The 21,635-nt window shown below is 35.2% G+C and overlaps 1 protein-coding gene across 1 annotated transcript in view; it reads left to right on the forward strand.

Moving 5' to 3' along the window:
* The window catches only part of LOC150099808 (uncharacterized), a 187,878-nt gene that overhangs the window by 43,330 nt on the left and 122,913 nt on the right, over nucleotides 1-21,635 (forward strand). The window contains exons 3-4 of the mRNA XM_090404516.1: nucleotides 14,639-14,694; nucleotides 19,628-19,719. Coding sequence (XP_090260642.1) covers nucleotides 19,650-19,719 — 70 coding nt within the window. The 5' untranslated portion in view covers nucleotides 14,639-14,694; nucleotides 19,628-19,649. The remainder of the gene's footprint in view (nucleotides 1-14,638; nucleotides 14,695-19,627; nucleotides 19,720-21,635) is intronic.

The raw sequence follows: 21,635 nt of genomic DNA on the forward strand, positions 1-21,635 counted from the left end.
TTGGCCAAAGTAGGACAGCTTACAGCTGCAAGGGACCTGGTATACACAAGGTAGGTCTGGGGGGGGGGGAGGTTGGTCTTTAGTAGAGCGGATAAGGGATGCTAATTTTTTATATGGTGTGTAACAAGAAGTTATGTTTTTGTAAGATTTTTGTGATTTTTTCCGAGGTGCCTCGGATGTATGGTATGGTGATGGATTTAGAGTAATCCTTGTTGTGAGGGGGGGGAAGGTTGTGGTTTACTGGTTTCAATATTTTTTGGATTTTTTTGGGGGGGTAGCCATTGGCTGAGAAAGTGTTGAGAATGTGGTTTAGTTCTGTGGTTAGGGCATTGTCATTCGAACAGATAAGTTTAGCCCTGTTGTGTAGTATCTTAATAACTCCATATTGTTGTGAGGAGGGGTGGTGGGATTGTTGGTGAATGTATCTGCCTGTATGGGTGGGTTTTCTATATACTGAAAAAACCAAGGTTCCATCAGGTTGGCAGGTGACTAGTGTGTCTAAGAAAGGAATGCAGTTGTTTTTTTCCTCTTCCAGGGTGAATTTGATTCTGGGGTGTTGGTTGTTTAAGTGTGTTAAGAAGGAGAAGAGTGCATCAGAGCCATGTGGCCAAATAGCGAATACATCATCTACATAGAGAAGCCAAACGGTTGGTTTTTGTGGGGCAGAGTTTAAGGCTTTCTCTTCAAAAGTCTCCATATAAAAGTTGGCCAAGAGTGGAGAACCCATGGCTGTCCCCTCTATTTGTTTGTAGAATTTTCCTTGCCAAACAAAATAGCCTGAGTTCATTGTGAACTGAAAAAGGGCTGTGATATTGGGAGGAAATTTAGCTTGGATTAGCTCTAAGGATTCTTTGAGTGGAACATTTGTAAATAAGGAGGAGACATCAAAACTGACCATTATGTCAGTGTGTTTGAGTGTAAGGTTTTCTATGCTGGCTTTGAAGTGGGCTGAGTTTTTTATGTATGAAGGCGTATTGCCAGTATAGTGTGAGAGAGCTTTTGCCAAATGTTTAGCTACTTTTTATGTGGGGGAATCAATGGCATCCATTATGGGACGTAATGGCACATTTTCCTTGTGAATTTTTGGGAGTCCATAAATACGGGGGGGGGGGGGGGGGAGGTATGGAGTTATATGGTTTTAATTTGTTAGTGATATAACCATATAACTCCATACTCCCCCCCCCCCATATTTATGGACTCCCAAAAATTCACAAGGAAAATGTGCCATTACGTCCCAGTGGATGGCATTGATTTCCCCACATACAAACTAGCTAAACATTTGGCCAAAGCTTTCTCACACTATATTGGCAACGCACCTTCATACATAAAAAAAAACTCAGCCGTTTGGCTTCGCTATGTAGATGATATATTCGCTATTTGGCCACATGGCTCTGATGCACTCCTCTCTTTCTTAACACACTTAAACAACCAACACCCCAGAATCAAATTCACCCTGGAAGAGGAAAAAAACAACTGCATTCCTTTCTTAGACACACTAGTCACCTGCCAGCCTGATGGAAAATAGTGAAAAAAAAAAAAAAAAAGCTGACACGTCACCAGTTACTCCAGCGTTTCTCAGACTGTTCCGCAGAAGGTGAATAGGTGTTCCGCAAGAAGTTCTGGAATTTGTCATTTTAGTTTTCCAAGCATTTTTCATGAATAAATATTTTATAGTAAAAATATTCTGAGGTGAATAATATTCGTGAATATGTCAAAAAGCTCAGACCCAGAACACCTAATAACATCTGTGTATCGTTAATTTCACACATCGAAACCTTTCAACATTTGAGAAAGGGAATGCCGCTGTTTATGACGGGTCATAAAAATTGCCTGCAAGCCCATTACAACAATTGGTGTCATATCCTCCGTTTTCAAAACTGAAGGAAATGACATCTGTGTAGCAAATGTCAGTGACCAAGCAGCATATTTTTAAACATGAAAATATTCATGAATTATCATTAATTTTCACACATTGAAATCTTTCAACAATTGGGAAAGAGAATACTGCCGTTTATGACTGATCATAAAAATTGACTGATTACAACAATGGGCGGCATGTTCTCAAAACTGAACGAAATAACATCTGTGTTGCAAATGTTAGTGACTAATCAGCAAGGAAGTATAAAGAAAATTTTTCCACTGAAATTGAAGATCAAGGTAGTCTGTATCCAGTTCTCAAATCTATTTCTACTGAATACTTTCTTCGCAAGTTCGTATTGCAGTGTGTAAGTGCTTGTTCTGAAACTGGAGTGCCGTGATTTTTTTAAAAGTAATAGGAATACAGAGTTAAAATCTGATATGAATAAGAGACAAGGCACTTTGTTTAATTTTGATATTAAGAAATCTCTTATTGAAGGTGTTTATGATGGAGCAGATAGTGAGTCATCCACCTCAAGCCTACGAAGATCTCCAGGATGTACAAAAGGAGGGGAAAACTACCAGCACACAGGAGAAAAAGTCTGCATTCACTCATAAGTACTTATAATAATATTATAAATATATTTGGTGATCAGAATGGGATATGTCAACGAAAATCAGCACAAATTAATTTAATGATGTTTGCCTATAGAAACTACGACATGCTATAAGATTTCATTAGTCCATGATTGATAACTAATTTAAATGTAATTTATATTTGTCAACATGCCACACCCTATACATAAGTGTACTAATACTCTTTATGATTATGACATAATTAATTATTAATACTTATGTTAATGTATGAACTTTAAAAAATTTTGGAAAGTATTTATGAGTAAATTTGTTTAGACTGGGCCCTCGGAAAAAAAGAAATCAGCTAATGCCTTTTTATTCCCATATATAGGGAGTAGGCGAGGCGGCTTTTAAAAAAAGAATTCTTCTTACTCTTTTAACTAATTTTATAATTAATATCTGATTTATTTCGAACTGTTTAATTTTTGTTACTGAACATTTTATCAAATCATTCTTATTACAATTGCTTTTACATTATTTGATACGGTTTGGTACTTTTCTTACAAGTATTGTTACGATTCATATTTACTTTTGTGTGTTGCAGTCTTTTTTTGCTATTTTGCATTATTCATTTACTTCTATATTATTCGACATTTCTTATTTATAATCTTATTGTTTTTCCATACTAAAGTTACCTTTACAACACAAATCTATTTGTTTTTATTATAGCTCTGACAAATATTGGAATTTGAATATTATTGAAAAAATACCCATGGATCCTTGTTTAAAGACAGGAACTTTAACACAAGGAGGAGCAAGTACTTCTGTTGACATATCTACTCGTATGATTGGAGAAGATATAGAATTGCAAACTGTGGTTTCTTCAAAAGCTAATATTAAAGAACAAGAGTCATCTAAGAACAGACCAAAATGGAAGTACCATGAAAGTTATTTAAATTATGGATTTACGTGTATTGGCAATACACATGCTCCTGATGCAATGTGTGTTTCATGTAATAAAATACTAGTAAACAGTTCTTTGGCTCCAGCTAAACTTCGTAGGCACTTCGAAACGAAACACACTGATTACAAAGGAAAAGATATAAATTTTTTTAAGAGACAATGTGACTCGCTAGAAAAATCTAAACTTCAAATGGCTACAATTGCTACAACTGAAAATACAACAGAGGCATCTTTTCGCGTGAGTTACTGCATTGCACTTCATGGTGAGGCTCATACAATTGGTGAGACGCTCATTAAGCCTTGTGTGAAAGACATTATATCATGCATGTTAAACGAGCAGGTTGCTAAAAAAATAGATGCAGTACAATTATCAAATGATACTGTTTCACACCGCATCAAAGATCTTTCTGCTGACATAGAAAAAGAGCTAATTCATTGATTTAGACTGCAGTGAATATTCATTGCAAATGGATGAATCTACAGATGTCGCAGGACTTGCTGTATTACTAGTGTTTGTTCGTTACATATTTGATAAAAGTATTGAAGAAGATTTACTCATGTATAAATATCTACAAGAAAAAACTACCAGAGAAGATATATTCAACTGTATTAATAATTATATTACAAAACAGGAAATCGGTTGGGAGAAGTGTATTAATATTTGTACAGATGGTGCTCAAGCAATAGCAGGAAAGATGAAGGGAGTTGTAACACGTATCCTGCAAGTAGCTACAAGAGCCACCAAAAGTCATTGTGTTTTGCATAGACAAGCACTAGTAACAAAAAGAATTCCTACATATTTAAAAACTATTTTGGATGAAGCCGTAAAAATGATCAGCTATGTAAAATCTCGACCACTTCAATCCAGATTATTTAAAATTTTGTGCAATGAAATGGATAGTGCACATAACGCACTTTTATTACATACTGAAGTGAGATGGCTATCCAGAGGAAAAGCGTTATTGAGGCTTTTTGAACTTCGTAGTGAGGTAATGGTCTTCTTGATGTCACATAATTTAGGACAAAATTTTATTGAATTATTAAGAAATTCCTCATGGTCGTTGAGTCTTGCATATCTGGCAGATATTTTTACAAAGTGCAATAAAATTAACTTATCATTACAAGGAAAGAATATTACAATTTTTAATACAAGAGATAAAATTGCAACTTTTGATAGGAAGTTGCAATTCTAGATTTCTACAGTTGAACAGAGTAATTTTGATTGTTTTCCCACCTTGCATGAATTTTTGACTGAAATAAATTCTAAAGTAAATGAAGAAGTATCTAACGTAATTTTAGAACACTTGCATGACTTGCAATCAACCCTTTTACAATATTTTCCAAAATCCAGTGAGGACAATTCCTAGGTTCTGAATCCATTTACAGTGACAGCTAAGCCAGCAGGCTTCAGCGCAAGTGACTATGAAAATCTAATTGACTTAATTAGTGACTCTGATTTAAAACAAAAATACAAGGAACTGCCAATAAATGATTTCTGGACAAATTTAACAGAAGAGTACCCCAGCGTGTCAAAACTAGCTATTCTTGTTTTACTTCCTTTTACAACGACATATTTATGCGAGGCAGGATTTTCATATTACGCTGCAACCAAATCAAAGCCCTGGAACAGACTCGACACTACACCAAATATGAGAATTCAACTTTCTGAATATCAAAGGAATTTGTAATTCAAAGACCCAAAAACATTGGAGTCATTAAGAACTTAATTTGCAATATACGTTTTACTATTTTTGTGTGTTTGGTTTTTATTAATTAACATTTGACAATAAATGATTGTTTTTTCTTAACGCTTAGATTTATTCATTTATTTTATTTATATTTACCTACCCTACAAAACAGCACACAGGAGAAAAAGTCTGCATTCACTCGTAAGTACTTTCACCAGTACAGCCGCTCTGGGCTTGCAGACCATGCCTTAGATACCCACCATAAAATTCGTTGGAAGAAGACAAAAATAATCCATCGCAGCAAGTTTAAATACGAAAGATTATTCAAAGAATCTTCAGCAGCCCTAAAAAACGTTCCTAACCTCAACAAATTTGGGTGCATGAAACTGCCCCAAATTTGGGAGACTTTCATTATGAGAACTTCAGCCCAACTGCCAAGACTACCAAATTAGCCCACAAGAGGGCACCATTAGGACTTTAGGAACAAAATTAGTGTCTTAATTTCTTCCTCATTTGCTTTGTTAGTTCCTTAGTGCACATACCATATCTTTATGTTCCTGAAGATGACAATGTGACATTGTCGAAATATAGAAGTGATTCATTAAAGTTATCTTTAATTAATTTGCTTTATATGCGTTGTTAATTCCGTAAATTAATTACCAGTTATAATAATATTATAAATTTTTGGTGATCAGAATGGGATATGTCAATGAAAATCAGCACAAATTAATTTAATGATGGTTTAATCGATGTTTAATTAATAATTAATTATCAATCATTAATAATTATTAACAATAAAATAAGCTAAATTACCAATTAATTATTAATTAATACATTACAAAATAACCAAGGTGTTCTGTGAACATTTCAGGATTTGTGAAGTGTTCCGTCGTAGAAAAAGTTTGAGAAACCCTGAGTTACTCAATCAGTTTACAGCTGACTCTCGTGTCATAACGTTCGATGAACTTCTGATTTGATGTGAGTGAACAATTCTGTGTTTTCGAACTTATATGTTTTTATTAACAGTTCTTTAAGTTTAAGATAAGATTTCTGTTTTCATGAAGGCTTAATATAGTTCTGTAAATTTAAAAATAAATTTTTTCATTTTAAACACGTATGTCAAGTTCTTGCCTGCTCCCCTAATTTGCTGATTACTGAAACCTGCAATTATTCGGTGTATTTGTATGTGTGTGTTTTTATGTTTTTTTTATACAATATCTTTCCCTTTTTATTTACGTATAGTAGGTTTATTCCTAAAATTTAACTGATCATCAGCAATGCTTTCGTAATGAGAATGTTTGGGTTATGTGTGTGATTGCCAGCTGATCGACTGTTTTATGGCAGGAAACGATCTCGTATTTCATTGGACATAATATGTTACAAGAGAGAGATGAAAACTCTCTATGAAAAAAAAATATATATATGATTTTTAAACTTATAGAACTGTATTATGCTTTCATGAAAACAGGAATCTTATCCTAAACTTGTAGGACTGTTTTTGAATGTTCATAATGTTTAAAACAATAAAATAATTTTAATAAATTATTTAATAATAAGCTTTACTTTTTGAAATAATTTTTTTTTTTTACAGTCAGTTACCCATTACTTTGCAAAAGAAAATGAGCAGAAGGTGATAGCAAGCGCCAGTTTAATGAACTGTGGGAAAATGAGTTCTTATTTATTGCGGGTCCTTCAGGAAAACCATTGTGCATTGTTTGTGAAAGCACTCTCCCAGATAACAGAAGACATGATCTTAACAGACACTATAGAAAACATCAAGGTGAATTAGAAGAAAAACTGAAGTTAGTTCCCTGGGTCTGAGTTGCGGAAAGAATTAGTGGTTAAGAAAAAGGAAGAAATAAAAAAGAGACAAAATATATTTGTGAAACAAAGTTGTGAAAGTGTGGCAATGCTGGAGCTTTCTTATGAAATTGCCTTTGTGTTGGCTAAAAAACACAAGCCTTTTTCTGATGGAGAGGAAGTTGTTAAGCCCTGTCTCCAAAAATTTGCAAAATGTCTTGGTGATACGAATATTGAAAGAAAAGTAAACCAAATTGCTCTGTCCAAGCAAACAATTACAAGACGCATCGAAGAACTTTCCCATGATGTTACTGAGCAATTGAAAGACCATGTTCATGCTTGTTCTTTTTTTTCTTTAGCCTTGGACGAATCCTCTGATATATGTGATGTAGCTCAATTAAGCATTTTTATAAGAGGAATTGATGGTAATTTTAACATCTTTGAAGAACTTATTGGTCTTGAGTCACTTCATGGAAAAACCAGAGGGTCAGACATATTTGACAAAGTAAAGTCATGTCTAGAAAATCAACAACTAGATTCTAGTAAGCTCATCAGTGTTTGCACTGATGGAGTACTGTCAATGGTAGGTAGAGTTTCTGGGACTGTAACTTTACTTGAAAGGGTTTTTAGGTCATTCTCTACTAAAGTATCACTGTATTATACATGAAGAATCTCTGTGTGGAAAAACTCTAAATTTGAAGCATGTTATGATACCAGTTGTAAAGTGTGTGAATAAAATTAGAGCAAGAGGGTTAAACAGAAGAGAATTCAGAGAATATTGTGAACTGCTAGATATGGAATATGGTGATCTCTCATCTTTCATTGTGAGGTGCGCTGGCTTTCTAAAGGACAAGTTCTCAGTAGATTTTGGAAGCTGAAAGAAAGTGTTTGCAATTTTCTGGAAGAGAAGGATGAGTTGCATGAGGAAAAAGCCCTGTTGTATGATGAGAAATGGCTATTTGATTTAGCATTTTTATTTGATGTTACCAGCCACCTCAATGATCTAAATTTGAAACTGCAGGGCAAGAACAAATTGTTTCCTAGCTTAGTAAATGATATCAGTGCATTCAAAATGAAATTAAAACTGTTCATCTCCCAGTTAGAAAATGGGGATTTAAGTCAATTTCCACATTTAAAAGAACATAGTGAATCTGTTGAAGATAATGGCAACATTACAGAATATACTGAGAAACTCAGATTATTGCAAGAGTCCTTTAACAATCATTTTAGCGATTTTGCTGAAGAAGAAGAAGACTGCATACTTGCATTTATAAATCTCTTTTCACTTACTGAACAAAAAATCTTGACGATGCCTAGTAACATACAAATGGAACTTATTGATCTCAAAACCAATTCTTTATTGAAAATGAAATTTAATGAACTTCCATCACTCCCAGATGCTTCTGATATAATTAATTTCTGGCGATCATTGCCCTGTGAACATTTTCCAGAACTGAGAAAATTTGCTCCGAGTTATATCTGTCGTTTTTGGAACCACATAGAGATGCGAACAAGCATTTTCATCAATGAAAATGATTAAGAACAAACTATGGTCACGACTGACTGATTCAAATTTGAAAAATTGTTTGATGCTTTCTGTAACTGATTTAACTCCAAACATTACAAGCTTAGCAAAAGCAAAGCAATTTCAAAAGTCTCAATAAAATAATTAATGTTTATCTTGTCTTTATATGAAATCCTTTTATTTAAAACTGCTAAAAGTGTGTATATTAACGTATGCATAACTGTTAAATATATCCATATCACCATGTTTTAAAAGGGCTGAAAAGTGGTATAAGTTTGTATGGCGCATCTTAACTAAAAAATGAAATAATTGACGCATGAACTATAAAAGGTTGGCCACCCCTGGTCTAGCGTAATAAACTCATATACATCTCAGAACAACTAGGCCTAAATGATAAAGATATTGGAAACATTAAAACCTTTACTGGAGCCAGACTGCATTTGTCTTAACAGACAACATCAGGAGGGAGTTGTCAGTGCCCTTGACCATATTGTTTAATTTAAGGCTCAGCTCTGGGTTAGTCCTGAGTGGGTTTAAAGAGGAGAAAATAGTTCCATTGCATAAAGGAGGCTCCAAGACTGATGTAGCAAATTACCAACCGATCAGCTTATCAGGAGTTGTTGTCAAAGTATTGGAGAAGTTGGTCAAGAGCAAAATACAGGAATGGATAGATGGAAATGGGATATTGTATGGGTTAGGTCATGTCTCAGTAACTTGTTCACATTTTATAATGCAGTGACAGCTGAATTGGATAAAAGTAATGGGTTTACAGTGATACTGGTGGACTTTGCAAAGGCCTTTGACAGGATACCACATGGAATTCTAATCAGTAAACTGCAGCACATAGGGATGGATATAGGGTTGATGAAATGGATAGGAGGGAGGAGTTGATGGAGAGATATCAGAAAGTAGTTTATTCATGAGTAGAGTCCAAAAGAAGGCCTGCGACTAGTGACGTGCTGCAGGGTTCCATTCTACGACCACTACTGTTTAATTTGTACATTAACGATATAGGAAAGGATCTGAGGAGAACTGTTCAGCTATTTGTTGATGATGCAAAGTTGGGTAGAGCAATCGTTAACACAGATGATGTCAAAATTTTGCAGGATGATTTGGATAGATTGGCAGACTGGGCAACAGAGAATGGGTGTCAGTTTACTGGGGCAAAGTGTAAGGTTATGCATTTTGGGGTGAAAATATTACCAGCTGTATATCACATTGGGTGGAACTGTACTAAACGAAATTGACGAAGCCAGAAACTTGGAAGCGTTAGTGAGTGGATAGGGAGTTAAAGTTTAGGGGGCACATAGCAGAAGTGGCTAAAGCAGCTCATCAGATTACTTGGTTACTGAAGAATGAACAGAGACAAGCAGGTTATTGCTCCTTTTTATTGAACTTTGATAAGACCCCATCTTGACTATTGTGTACAGATCTGGGCACCAGGGTTTCTTGGTGATGAGGTGGAGGGGATCCAGAGATGAGTGAACAAGATGGTAGCAGGCCTATGGAATGAACCTTTCAAGAACAGGTTGAAGATTTGTAGATTGTGGAAACTGGTTAATAGGTGGAAAAGGGGTGATATGATTGAGACATTTAAATTATTGAGGAGTTTTACAATATTAATTCAGAGGAAATTTTTCAGAATAGGTGGGTTGGTGGGAGAACTAGGGGCCATCCATGGAAACCGAATAAGAGTGTAGTTAGCAATGGTATTAGAACTAGGTTTTTTTACTTGGAGAGTGGTGAATGAGTGGAATAGGTTGCCAGAGCCTGTTGTGGGTGTCATGACTGTGAATGAGTTCAAAGCAAAGTATGATAGATACTGCATATATGTTGGATAGTTCTTGATATGATGTTTAAGGTCACCCTCGATGAGTCTAACGACTGCTTGGAGTACCCTGTAACAATAATAATAATTTATATTGTTTTCTCGTGGTGTTTTCCTATTTTTCATCTTATTTATTGTATATTTTAGTTCTGACATCACAATGTTTTCTGTTTGTTCATTCTTTGTTGTATAAAATTTTACATCTTTATGAGGGAGAAGACTGAAAAGTTCTGATAAACACTTAGATATAACCACAAGAAAGAACATATCTTAAAACCCTTTAAGATATGTTCTTTCCAATTTGGTGAATAATTTGTTCTTTATCTTTTAGGATATGTAAGAAGACATGTCAGAGGTTTTGAAGTAATTTGAAGACACCGAGGTGCAGGCCATCATCAAGTTTTTTGTGCTGCAAGAAAAGTCTGTAGTTGAGATTCACCAAACTTTGCATGATACTTTAGGAGATTGTATTCCAGCATATCCAGCAGTTGCCTGATGGGTGGCCAAGTTTAAATCTGGGCATCCTGAGAGAACAACGATCACACCTGAAAACATCGATGCAGTGCATGCCATTATTTTTGATGATAGATGAATACCAGTCAAAAACATTGTAAAGATCTGGGGATATCCAGGGAACGATTTGGAGGCATTATCCACTATCTGGACATGCAGAAGGCTCTCAAGTGAAGTGAGTCCCCAAATGCTTGAATGCTGACCAAAAGAGAGAGAATGTCTGCTGTCATCTCAAGGGATTTTGGGTCATTTTGAGAAATCAAATGCAAATTTTTTTGGCTCATATTGTGACTGGTAATGAAACATAGCTTCATCACTATGATCCAGAGACCAAACAACAGTCAGTGGAGTGGAGACAAAAAGGTTCTCCAAAGCCAAAGAAGTACTGAACCAAAAAGTCAACAGGGAAGATTCTTGCCATTGTCTTTTGGGATATGAATGGTGTAATCCTTACCAAGTACCTCAAAACAGGGAAAACTGTTACAGCAACAATTTATTCAACAGTTCTGAAGGAAATGAAGGAGGTATTAAAGGAAAAACGCTGCAGGAAACTGAGCAGGCGTGCTGCTTTTGCAGGACAACACACCTGCTCACACTGCTCATGAAACCCAACAGACAATACACGATTTGGGATTTCATTGTCTGCTTTACCCACCCTATCTGCCAGACTAAATAAATGCTTGAAAGGAACAAAATTTACCACAGATGATGAAGTTATGTCTGTAGCTGAGGACTGGTTTGTGCAACAAGGAAAAAATGTTTTTTTTTTTCAGAGGATTGCAAATGATGCAGCAGCATTGTAACAAGTGTATAACACTTAATGGAAAATATGTAGAATAATGTGTAAGTTACATGGTTCTATCTCAATTCCTTCATGGTGATTGTTACAACTTTTCAACATACCCTCGTATCATCAGTCCAGAGATTTTGAAAATAAGTTACCCATTTTTCTAAATCTGTTGTTTGTATTTTTACCTTTTCTTTTATTTCTTTGCTCATGTATTTTATTATTCTTTTCTAGTCCTGTCAGAAAATTGTTCCACATCTCTCTCTTTCTCTGTTTTTTTTTTTTTTTTCTTACTTCTCATTTTGCAATTGCACTGTTTCTTTTGCTTCTACTGTCTTGGAATTTAGCCATTTCTGATAACTCTCTTTTTTTTTATATTATTTTTTTTTGTTTCTTTGTTCCATTTTCATTGTCATCTTTATTCCTAAGCGTTCTGTTGCTATTTTTGTCAGAATTTATTTCAGATTTTCCCATTCCTCTTTTGTCATTTGGTTCATGTATGTTTTCTGTTTTTAAATTAGTGCATTTCTAATATTATTGCATGGTATGGGGATTTTGTAATGAAGAAATTTTTAACTCAGTTAATAATTATATTCCACTTTTTTAGCTATTTTGATGTAAATCAAATTTTTGGAAATACTATATAATGATCAGAGTTTAATTCAAAGCCGTGATATACTCTTACATCTAGAATTAACTCAGCTAATTTAAAATTTGCAATAATGTAGTCAGTAACTGACTTACATTTTCTGGCGGACCATGTATATTTATGTATTTCTTTATGTTCAAATACTGTGTTCTTTATTCTCATATTATAAATGACAAAATCTTGCAGTTTGTGTCAATTTGGATTACATTTATTCTCACCAAATCTCCTTATGTTTGTTTCTTTGTTTGTTCTTATTCTGGCATTTAAATCCCCTGCTAGTAGTAGTCTGTTTTATTTGTTTCATCTATGACTTTCTACAGTGCTTCATGAAAGATTTTACTGTCTGCTTCTTTCTCCTCTTCTTGTACATATTCTCAGATTATTGTAATGTGACTTTTTACTGTTTTGAGCCTAATTTCTGTCAATCTTTCAATCTAGTAGTTATAATATACAGTATTGCTCTTCATGGATTTGTGTATCGTATCATTATACCTGCTTTTGCTCTTTCTTCTTTTTTAACTCCACTATAGATTTGTATATAGTTATTATTTTTTTTTTTTGGTAACATTTTGCTTTTTCTTTGTTTCTATTACTATACATATCTTTACATTGACTTGGTTTAGTTGTTCATCAAGTTCCTCTTCTTAGTGTGTGTGATGCTCCTTACATTCCAGAACATATAATGAAAATCACAACTTTCAAGTTGTGATTTTCATTATATGTTCCTTCTTCCAGTTTCATTTACCTATTCCTGAATCGTGATTGTTTCCCCGATAGTCTGTCTTGCTTTCTTTGGCTGAGACTTGAAAAGTATATTAAATTTCCCAGGACAGGTACTAGCCTTTCACTGGGTAAGTCCAGAGTTCATCATAGAAATTATGGAAACAACTACTGTGTTAGAGTAAAACTTCAGTTTAATATTAATCAAAAATTGGACAGCAAAGGTTGGTTGATTGGTAGAGCTCTGCTACCTTAGCTCACAAAAAAAGTTAAGCACGTTTGAGAGCGGTTAGTAGTTGGAAGGGATTCAATCATTCGATGCTGTTGGCATACTCTCCCTCAATGAGTCTTTGGACTCCCTGGAGGTGTCACATAATAATAATAAAATAATTACTCCGTACTTTGACCTTCACATTAAGATCATCATCTGGAGTATACACATATATACAAAGAAACAAGCTGCAAAGAAAAAACCATACTACATCAACGCTAGAGTTCTGTCATAATTATTATCTCTTTGGTTATAAAAATAAATTAAGCTACCATCCTGCAATGTTGTTTTAAAGTATAGTATAAATTAAAACAACATTGCAGGATGGTAGCCAATAAAAGCTGAAATAATCGATTAGAGTTCTAAAGTCAGGGTTTGATGGAAAACTTGAAGAACTAAGAGGGCTGAATGTCTGCCATCCAAATTCTTGGGATTTTTAATTCACCATTATTGTTAAGGTTAGGATGGTTAATCAAAATTTCACAGGCTTCTTTAAATTTCTTTTCATACCAAGTTTTTGTGAGGTAAAGAACATGTACTTTTCCAATCAATTTGGTGTAGGGTGTTAAGAGTGTGACTCGAGAGGTCTGCTTCACCAAAATTGTTAAATTTAATGTGTCATTTGTGTTCTTTATTTACGGATAGGGATTGTACATCCAGTTTCACCAATATAAGGTAAGTCGTATTTCAATAAATACGATAAACCCCAGGGTGAGCAAATGGGGAGAGAGGATCCTTAGAGGAATTGAATATGTTTTTTAATTTTATAGGTGGTTTAAAGTGGCATTAAGATTATAATGGTATAGAATTCTATTACTTTTTTTTTTGATAAGGCTTTTAATGTATGGGATTTTACTGTAATCTATATTACATATTTTTTTTATGAAGTTTTATGAAGAACTTTATTGATAGTATTTTTGCTATAGCCATTATTTATAAGTGTATTGCTAATAATTGTAATTCTTGTTTAAGAGCTTGTTCATTACAGCAGATTATTATAGCTCTGTTTATAGGTGATATGAGTTAGCATGCATATATTGACTGGTATGTGTAAGCTTGCAGCAAACAGTGAAAGATGGACTGCCTTGGAAGACATGTGACCAGTGTATCCAGGGAAGGAAGCAAGTTTTAACAGCATTTGCTCTGTTGGGGTTATACTGCCCATACCTAGTTGCCCGTGCCCCATTTGTATTTTTAGAACAGGATTAACCACTTTATGATAAGCTTGCTGGACTGGCCATCTCATGATAGGTCCTGGGAGGTACTTGAATAATAATTATAATATTGGAGGATCTCTGAACATTTTCAAAGATATGGATAACTTACCCACCAATTATATAAGTTAAATTTACTTGGTAAGCCTGAGCTGAAGACAGTGCATGGCATTTTATCACATCTACTTATTGTAAGATATTCAGACTTTTGTACAATAGTTTAATATATTTGTTTTCCTCCCCTCAGGGTGATCATAAGTTTACAGCCCATGGTAATCTTAGTGATTCTGATTATAGAGAAAGGTAAATATGAACATAAAGGTGTTATTAGAGTATTCATTAACATGGTGCAATAATAATTAATATTTCATTTTAATGTATAGAATAAGTATCACATTTATTAATAACTAAATATTTATTTTATATGATATAAATATGAAATTAAAATTTTTAACAGAGTGTTAATTAATATTGCATTGCACTGGATATAAATTAGTATTTTGCTGTTTCATGATAAAATATTGATAACATAAGGTGCTACCCCAAAAGTTCAGGGAATTTGAATATTGCATGCCAACTGGTTGTAACACAGCTTTTCGCTGCTATAAGTGGCAAGCAGTATGTACTCCTTTGTGAATTAGTATTCCAACAGTTGGCAAGCTGAGAGGCTGCATTTTAGTAATGTCGTGTTTTAGTGGTTCAGAGGTTATCATCTCCAGCTGAAATGGCAGAAACAAAAAATCTGCATCAAATTTTGCTTGAACCTCAAAACTGCTGCAGAAACCCATGAAATGCTTCAGGAAGCATTTGCTATAATGCTGTGAACTCTGTGTTACAAGATATTACCATGAGCCAGTACTATTACTTTGTCGACAACAATGATCATTCTAAACAACTGTCAACAAGCACAACACCAGAAAACATTGCAAACATCTGTTAGGCTATCCTTACAGATCGTAGGTAAACTATCCATGATGTTTGTGAGATCGTAGGATTGTCATACAGTATCGTTGAGTGCATTTTGTTGGACATTTTGAGCATGAGAATTGAGCACACTTCACTCATTGTTCGACAGTTCCTGGCTTCTGAAAACATAAAAGTTATTCCCCCATTCCCCTAACCTTTCCCCCAACAACTTTTTCCTGTTTCCTAGGCAGAATTGCAGAAGGTGCCCAACACAGTCACACTGGAAGACTTCCAGGCATGGCATGAAAAAACTTTTGGGATACTATATACACTGGTGTCCAAAAGATAAGGACAACTACATTTTTACCTGTATACGGAAAAAATTTTAAGACTACAGCCAAATGTGGACATAAATTTATTGCCAGTATACTAATAAATTATATTACACAAAAAATATGTTATAAATTTCTAACAAATTAAATTGCAGTATGTTTTTGGCAAAAATTACAAGGGCGTAGTTATGGAATCAATGTACAGTGCTTACAGGAAACTATGCAGAGAGACATTTCAGTATGGAATATGTCCACCCCAAACTGCAATGCAGTTCTCACAACATTGTACTGTACCAGCTTGGTACCAAGTGATTACGGAGTTCTTGAGGCAAATTGACCTCCTTAGGAGCATCAGTTAAGAGGGGGGGGGATTATATGTGGAATTATAGGGCTGGTAAGTATGACAAGCTTAGACGATTGCTTGGATCAGTGCCATGGCATATGAAACTGCAAGGACTGGATGTTCGTAGTGCATGGGAAGTGGTAGAGGAGTATTTGAGGGAAGTAATGGCAGATTGCATACTTACAATAAAGAGAGTAAATCAAGTGGGAGCTATATGAATGAATATCATCATTAAGCTGGAGCTACAAAAAAAGAAAAATTTGTGGAGGGAATTCAAAGAGAAAGGTGACCAGCAGGTACATGATCAGTATGTGAGGTGGCATGTGATGGAATGTACTAAAAGTTTGAGAGTGTTGTATCTAGTAATTGCATCAGAGAATTTGTTCATAACCAATATAACCACATTGCCACCAATTGGTGAGAGTATAGGCCAGAAGGGTAACCAGTGCGATAAGAAATTAGCAGTGCAGGTCACAGATAATCCCAAAAATTTCTTTTGGTATGTTGCAAGTAAAAGATAGAATGATTTTAATGAATCCGGTGGTAGGGAGGCAACTGAATCAGGTGAAATAGTAGAATTATTATGTGAACACCTTGTAAGAGTATATCATCCAGGTGGAGTTATTGCAGTAAGAGTTATATGGAAATTGAGTAAATGAATTGAAGGTGCATAGCATATTACAGAACTTTGATGTGAATATTCAGCTATGTGATTAGATGGTATACCAGCTCAATTTTATGAGAAGACACTAGGAAATAATCATGTTATTTAATCTAAGTATCAGTACTTGGATAGTCCCAAGGAGAAACTAGTTCCATTGCATAAAAGAAGTCAGTAATTTTCTATGATATAGCAAATTACTGACCAATCAGCATATCAGGAGTCAATGTCAGGGTACTGGAAAAGTTGGTCAAGAGCAAAATACAGGAATACATAGGCAGAAATGGGATATTGTATGAGGGCAACATAGTTTTGTGAATGGTAGGTTGTGCCTCAGTAACTTGTTCACATTTTATAATATAGTGACAATTGAGTTGGATAGGTAATGAGTTTACAGTGACACTGCTGCTGGACTTTGCAAAAACTTCTGACAGAATACCACATGGAATTTTAACCAGTAAATTGCAGTACATGGGAATGGACATAAACGTGATAAAGTGGATAAGAGAGTGATTGATGGAGAGATATCAGAGGGTTGTTTATTCAGGAGTAGAGTCGAGTAGAAGGCCTATAACTAGTGGCATGCCACAGGGCTCTGTTCTTGGGCCACTACTATTTATTATTCACATTAATGATATAGGAAAGAATCTGAGAGGAACTATTCAGTTGTTTGTTGATGATGCAAAATTGGGTAAATAAATAGTTAATACAGATGATATTAAAATTTTGCAGAATGATGTGGATAGCCTGGAAGTCTGGACAAAGTAGAATATATGTCAGTTTAATGTGGCAAAACGTAAGGTTATGCATTTTATGGTGTAAAGATTATCAGCTGTATACCATATGGATGGAACTGTACTCCAGGAAATTGATGAAGCCAGAGATTGGGAGGGGGGTAGTGTGGATAGGGAGTTAAAGTTTAGAGGACATTTTGCAAAAGTGGCTAAAGCAGCTCGCTCATCATATTTGGTTACTGAAGAATACCCTGATGAGCAGAGACAAGCTCATCAGGGTATTATACCTCTTTATCAAACCTTGGTAAGATCCCACCTTGAACACTGAATGTAGATCTGGTCACCTAGGTTTCTTAGTGATGAAGAAGAGATGAACAGGATGCAGAGACGAGTGATCAGGATGGTAGCAGGTCTACAGGATGAACTTTATGATGACAGTTTGAAGATTTGTGGTTTACAGAAATTGGTTTACAGGTGGAAAAGGGGTGATATGGTTAAGACATACAAATTACTGAAGGGTTTTTACAATATTTATATAGAAGAAATTTTTCACTAAACAGGTCTGATGATGGAAGAACTAGTTGCCATCCTTAGAAACTCAGGAAGGGTGTAGTTAGCAGGGGTGTAATGGCCAGATTTATTGTTTGGAGAGTGGTGAATGAGTGGAATAGGCTGACAGGGTGTTGTGGGTGCCGTTACTAAATGAGTTCCAAGTCAAGTATGATAGATACTGCACAAATGTTGGATAGTGCTTGGCGAGATGTTTAGGGCCTCCCTCAGTGAGTCTAAGGACTCCACGGAGAGTAGCCCATAATAATATATTCATTGAATGTTGTAATGGAACCATGCCTAGAGGTATTGCAATGGTACATATTGTCATGTTATGGTGTATGTCTGTAACCGTGTTTGGTAGGGGAGGAGGAGTATCTACACCACAGTTTTTGAAAAAGGCAGAAATAAGTTTAATAACGCAATCACTTATCATTGTTTTTATTTTCACATATTCAAGCATTTCAAGTACAGGTATCCCTCGATTAACGCAGTTAATTAATCCCTTGATGTTACCGCGTATATCAAAATTGCGTTAATCAAATCTATTAATCAATGATAAAAAGTACAATTCATCCCTGATCAATTACTGTACTAATAGTTCGTTTTATATGATACTCTTTAGGAAAGATAAAAACGAATGCAAAGTAAATAAGTGATAAATACTTGTACCTACATTAGTTACTGCAATTTTTTTTAATCAAAAGAAGTTATAAAGAGGCGTTTGAACACTTAGTTTTTTTTTTCTTATTGGCATAAATTCTATGATAACAAGCAAAAGGACTCTCCAGACCTCGGCAAACAAGCATTCTTCGATTAACATCTGGATCCGTATCCATTACTTGCTGCTTAAGTGATTCTAAACTGCAAAATATTCTATCCAGTTCTTTGACTGTTATTTCTTTTGGAGAGTGGAATGCACATATGAAGACAGCGAACAAATGGAATGCGCCTCACCTTCACATTCCATTTGTTCGTTGTCTTCATATGTGCATTGTTCAATTTCAAGAAGATCGTTGTCACTGAAATCTTTTGAATTTGAATCCAATAATCCTTTAACATCTTCTGCATCAACACCATCAAAACCGAGGTCTTTATCATATCAACAATTTCTTTGACCACGTTGTTTACAGGATTTTGAAAACAACCTAAGTCATTAGCACATTCTGGCAGACGGTTTTTCCAAACAGCTTTCATGCAACTAGAAGACACTTGCTCCCACGAGTCACGAATGTGCTCAATTGCGTGTTTAATGTTAAATTTTTTCCAAAATTCGTGGAGCGTAATTGCATTTTCTCCCGTTGCTGTTTCTACTACCTTTGAGAATGTCTTTTTAAGAAAATAGGTTTTGAAAGTTGCAAAGACGCCCATGTCCATGGGTTGTAGCAATGATGTCGTATTTGGTGGGAAAATAAAACTTTCACATTCTCACACAGATCATTAAGAGAATTTGGATGACCACGCAAAATCATGCTCATGCCACGAGGCTGCTAGCCTCGTGGCGTGAGCATGATTTTGCGTGGTAAATTTAAAGGTGCGTTAATCAAAACTCTTGCCGCGTATATCAAGGGATTGTCACAATTAATTTTGTCGTGATAATCAAATCCGCGTTAAGCAAGGGATACCTGTATTCTTATTGTTCACTTTATAAATGTCTGTATTTTTTGAGCATTTTGATTGCACTCATGAACATATAAATATTAATTTCTAGGTTGCCAAGTAAATCTAAATGGATGACTAATATGGCTAGTGTTAAATCACTAGAAGATAAAAAATGGCAAAAGTATTCACTTAGCAGAAATGGTTAGTATAAATTGATAGAGAACTTTATATTATTTTTCTGTTTCTACATATTTTTTTTTTTTATTCTGAATGAATTTTATAAATAATTCTAAAATATTCTAGCAAGAATATTTTAGAATATTCTTGCCATTCATCTAATTCATCTTGCCTGCTCTTCATGTAACAGGTTGTGGGTTTGAATCCTACTGTGGGCATGAATGTTTGAGAATCTCTTCAGATGGTAGATGAATATCATCTCCTGGTGCAAGAGTATCACCACTCCACTTATTGGAGGCCTAAGATGTCTTGAGAAAAGTTCTGTGATTTTCCTAGAGTAGGTTTTTCCAGATTATCTAACTTCTGGCACACTCACAATCATCATCCTCTTCCTCCTTATCCACCAAAGGTGGACTAATTGAGGTTACCATGAACAACAGCTTTTCAGTCCAATCTATCTGCAGCCAAGTTATTTAAAATTCTGAGAGTTCAGATAATTTACACTCTTAATGATTTCTTTCCATCAATTCCTTCTTAGTCTTCCTAGTGGTATTTTTTATTTTACTCTTGATATGGTAAGGTAGGGTAATTCTCTGATCTCCTGGGTGGTTTCAGTTCACTGCATGCTAATTTATTTATTTTCCTTAAAAACTTGTTTTCAAAGCCTGTCAGTCTTTGTTCTTCTTACTGTGAGCAGTACCAGTGAACTTATACTTTCATTTTAAGTTTTCTGGAGAGATGCATATTTTGTTTATAAGTATGGTCATAGTAGACCACCCTAGATTTATTCTGTGTTTGATAGTTTCTTCATAATTTATGTCTGTGGTTAATGCATCTAAGTAATTACATTTTTTAATCTGTTCCATTCTACTTATGAGTTGGGTCCTTCTCTGTTTTCACCTGTTGTCGTTGTTTTAGTTTTACTAAAATTTATCTGCATTGTAAGGTTCTTGCTGTTTTTACTTAGGTGTTGAATCATATACTTTAAGCTGCAGCAATAGTTCTGGCATTGAAAGAAAAGATGTTTATTGTTGAGCATTGTTTTCATTCATATGGAGTTGGTAGAGCAAATGGTCCAATCATATGACATGTTTGTGAGCAGTTTGTTTGTTGTTTCCGTAAGCATGCACCAAGCAATAGCGCCATCATTGCCTTAATAGAGAGAGGTTTCTACATACTAGGAGTGTTCTGCTGCAATGCAAAGGACATTCAGGGGACTACAAACTGTTAACACAAATGAGAATTACGGGCATGTGGCAAGTGTTAGTCTCCGAAATGCAATCAGTGCCGAACGGTGGTAAAACTTGGGACACCAAGGTGGTCACTACAGAGAATTCTTAATGAGGTGGGTGCCTCTTCATACATCATTCAGATGGGTCAGTGTTTAACAGCATTGAATTATGCTGTATGGCAGGAATACTGTGCATGTGTGCTGGCCAATGTCTATGAAGATCTGTCCTTCCTCCATAATGTCTGGCTCTCAGATGAAACACATTTCCATCTAAACAGTCATGTAAACAGACAAACTTGCAGGCTTCTTGGTTTCTTGAGACCTGAATTTGTTTAAAAGAAACCTTCACAGCAAGAAAGTCACTGCATGGTGTGGGGTTTCCAGTCATGGCATAATTGGGCTCTACTTCATTGAAGAGGATGATGTAACCATGACCTTCAATAGCAAACGCTACGTCGAGAGTGTGTTGGTTCCGTTCACCCAGGATTTACATTGGATGTGTCATGCAAAAAACATTTCATTTCATGTGCAGGTATTCCAATAGGATGGCACAACCTGTCACTCATCACGTGTTTCTAGAGCCCATTTATCAGAACATTTCCCAGGGAGACTGATTTCAAGGTTCACAGAATTCCCATACCCTTCATGTTCTCCTAATCTTGCATCACTTGATGCCTTCATTTGAGGTATGTTGAAGGACTGGGTATTC

Source organism: Typopeltis vanoorti, chromosome 14, assembly GCF_054136105.1.
Source record: "Typopeltis vanoorti isolate ZY-2024b chromosome 14, IOZ_Tvanoo_1.0, whole genome shotgun sequence".
NCBI lineage: Eukaryota > Metazoa > Arthropoda > Arachnida > Uropygi > Thelyphonidae > Typopeltis > Typopeltis vanoorti.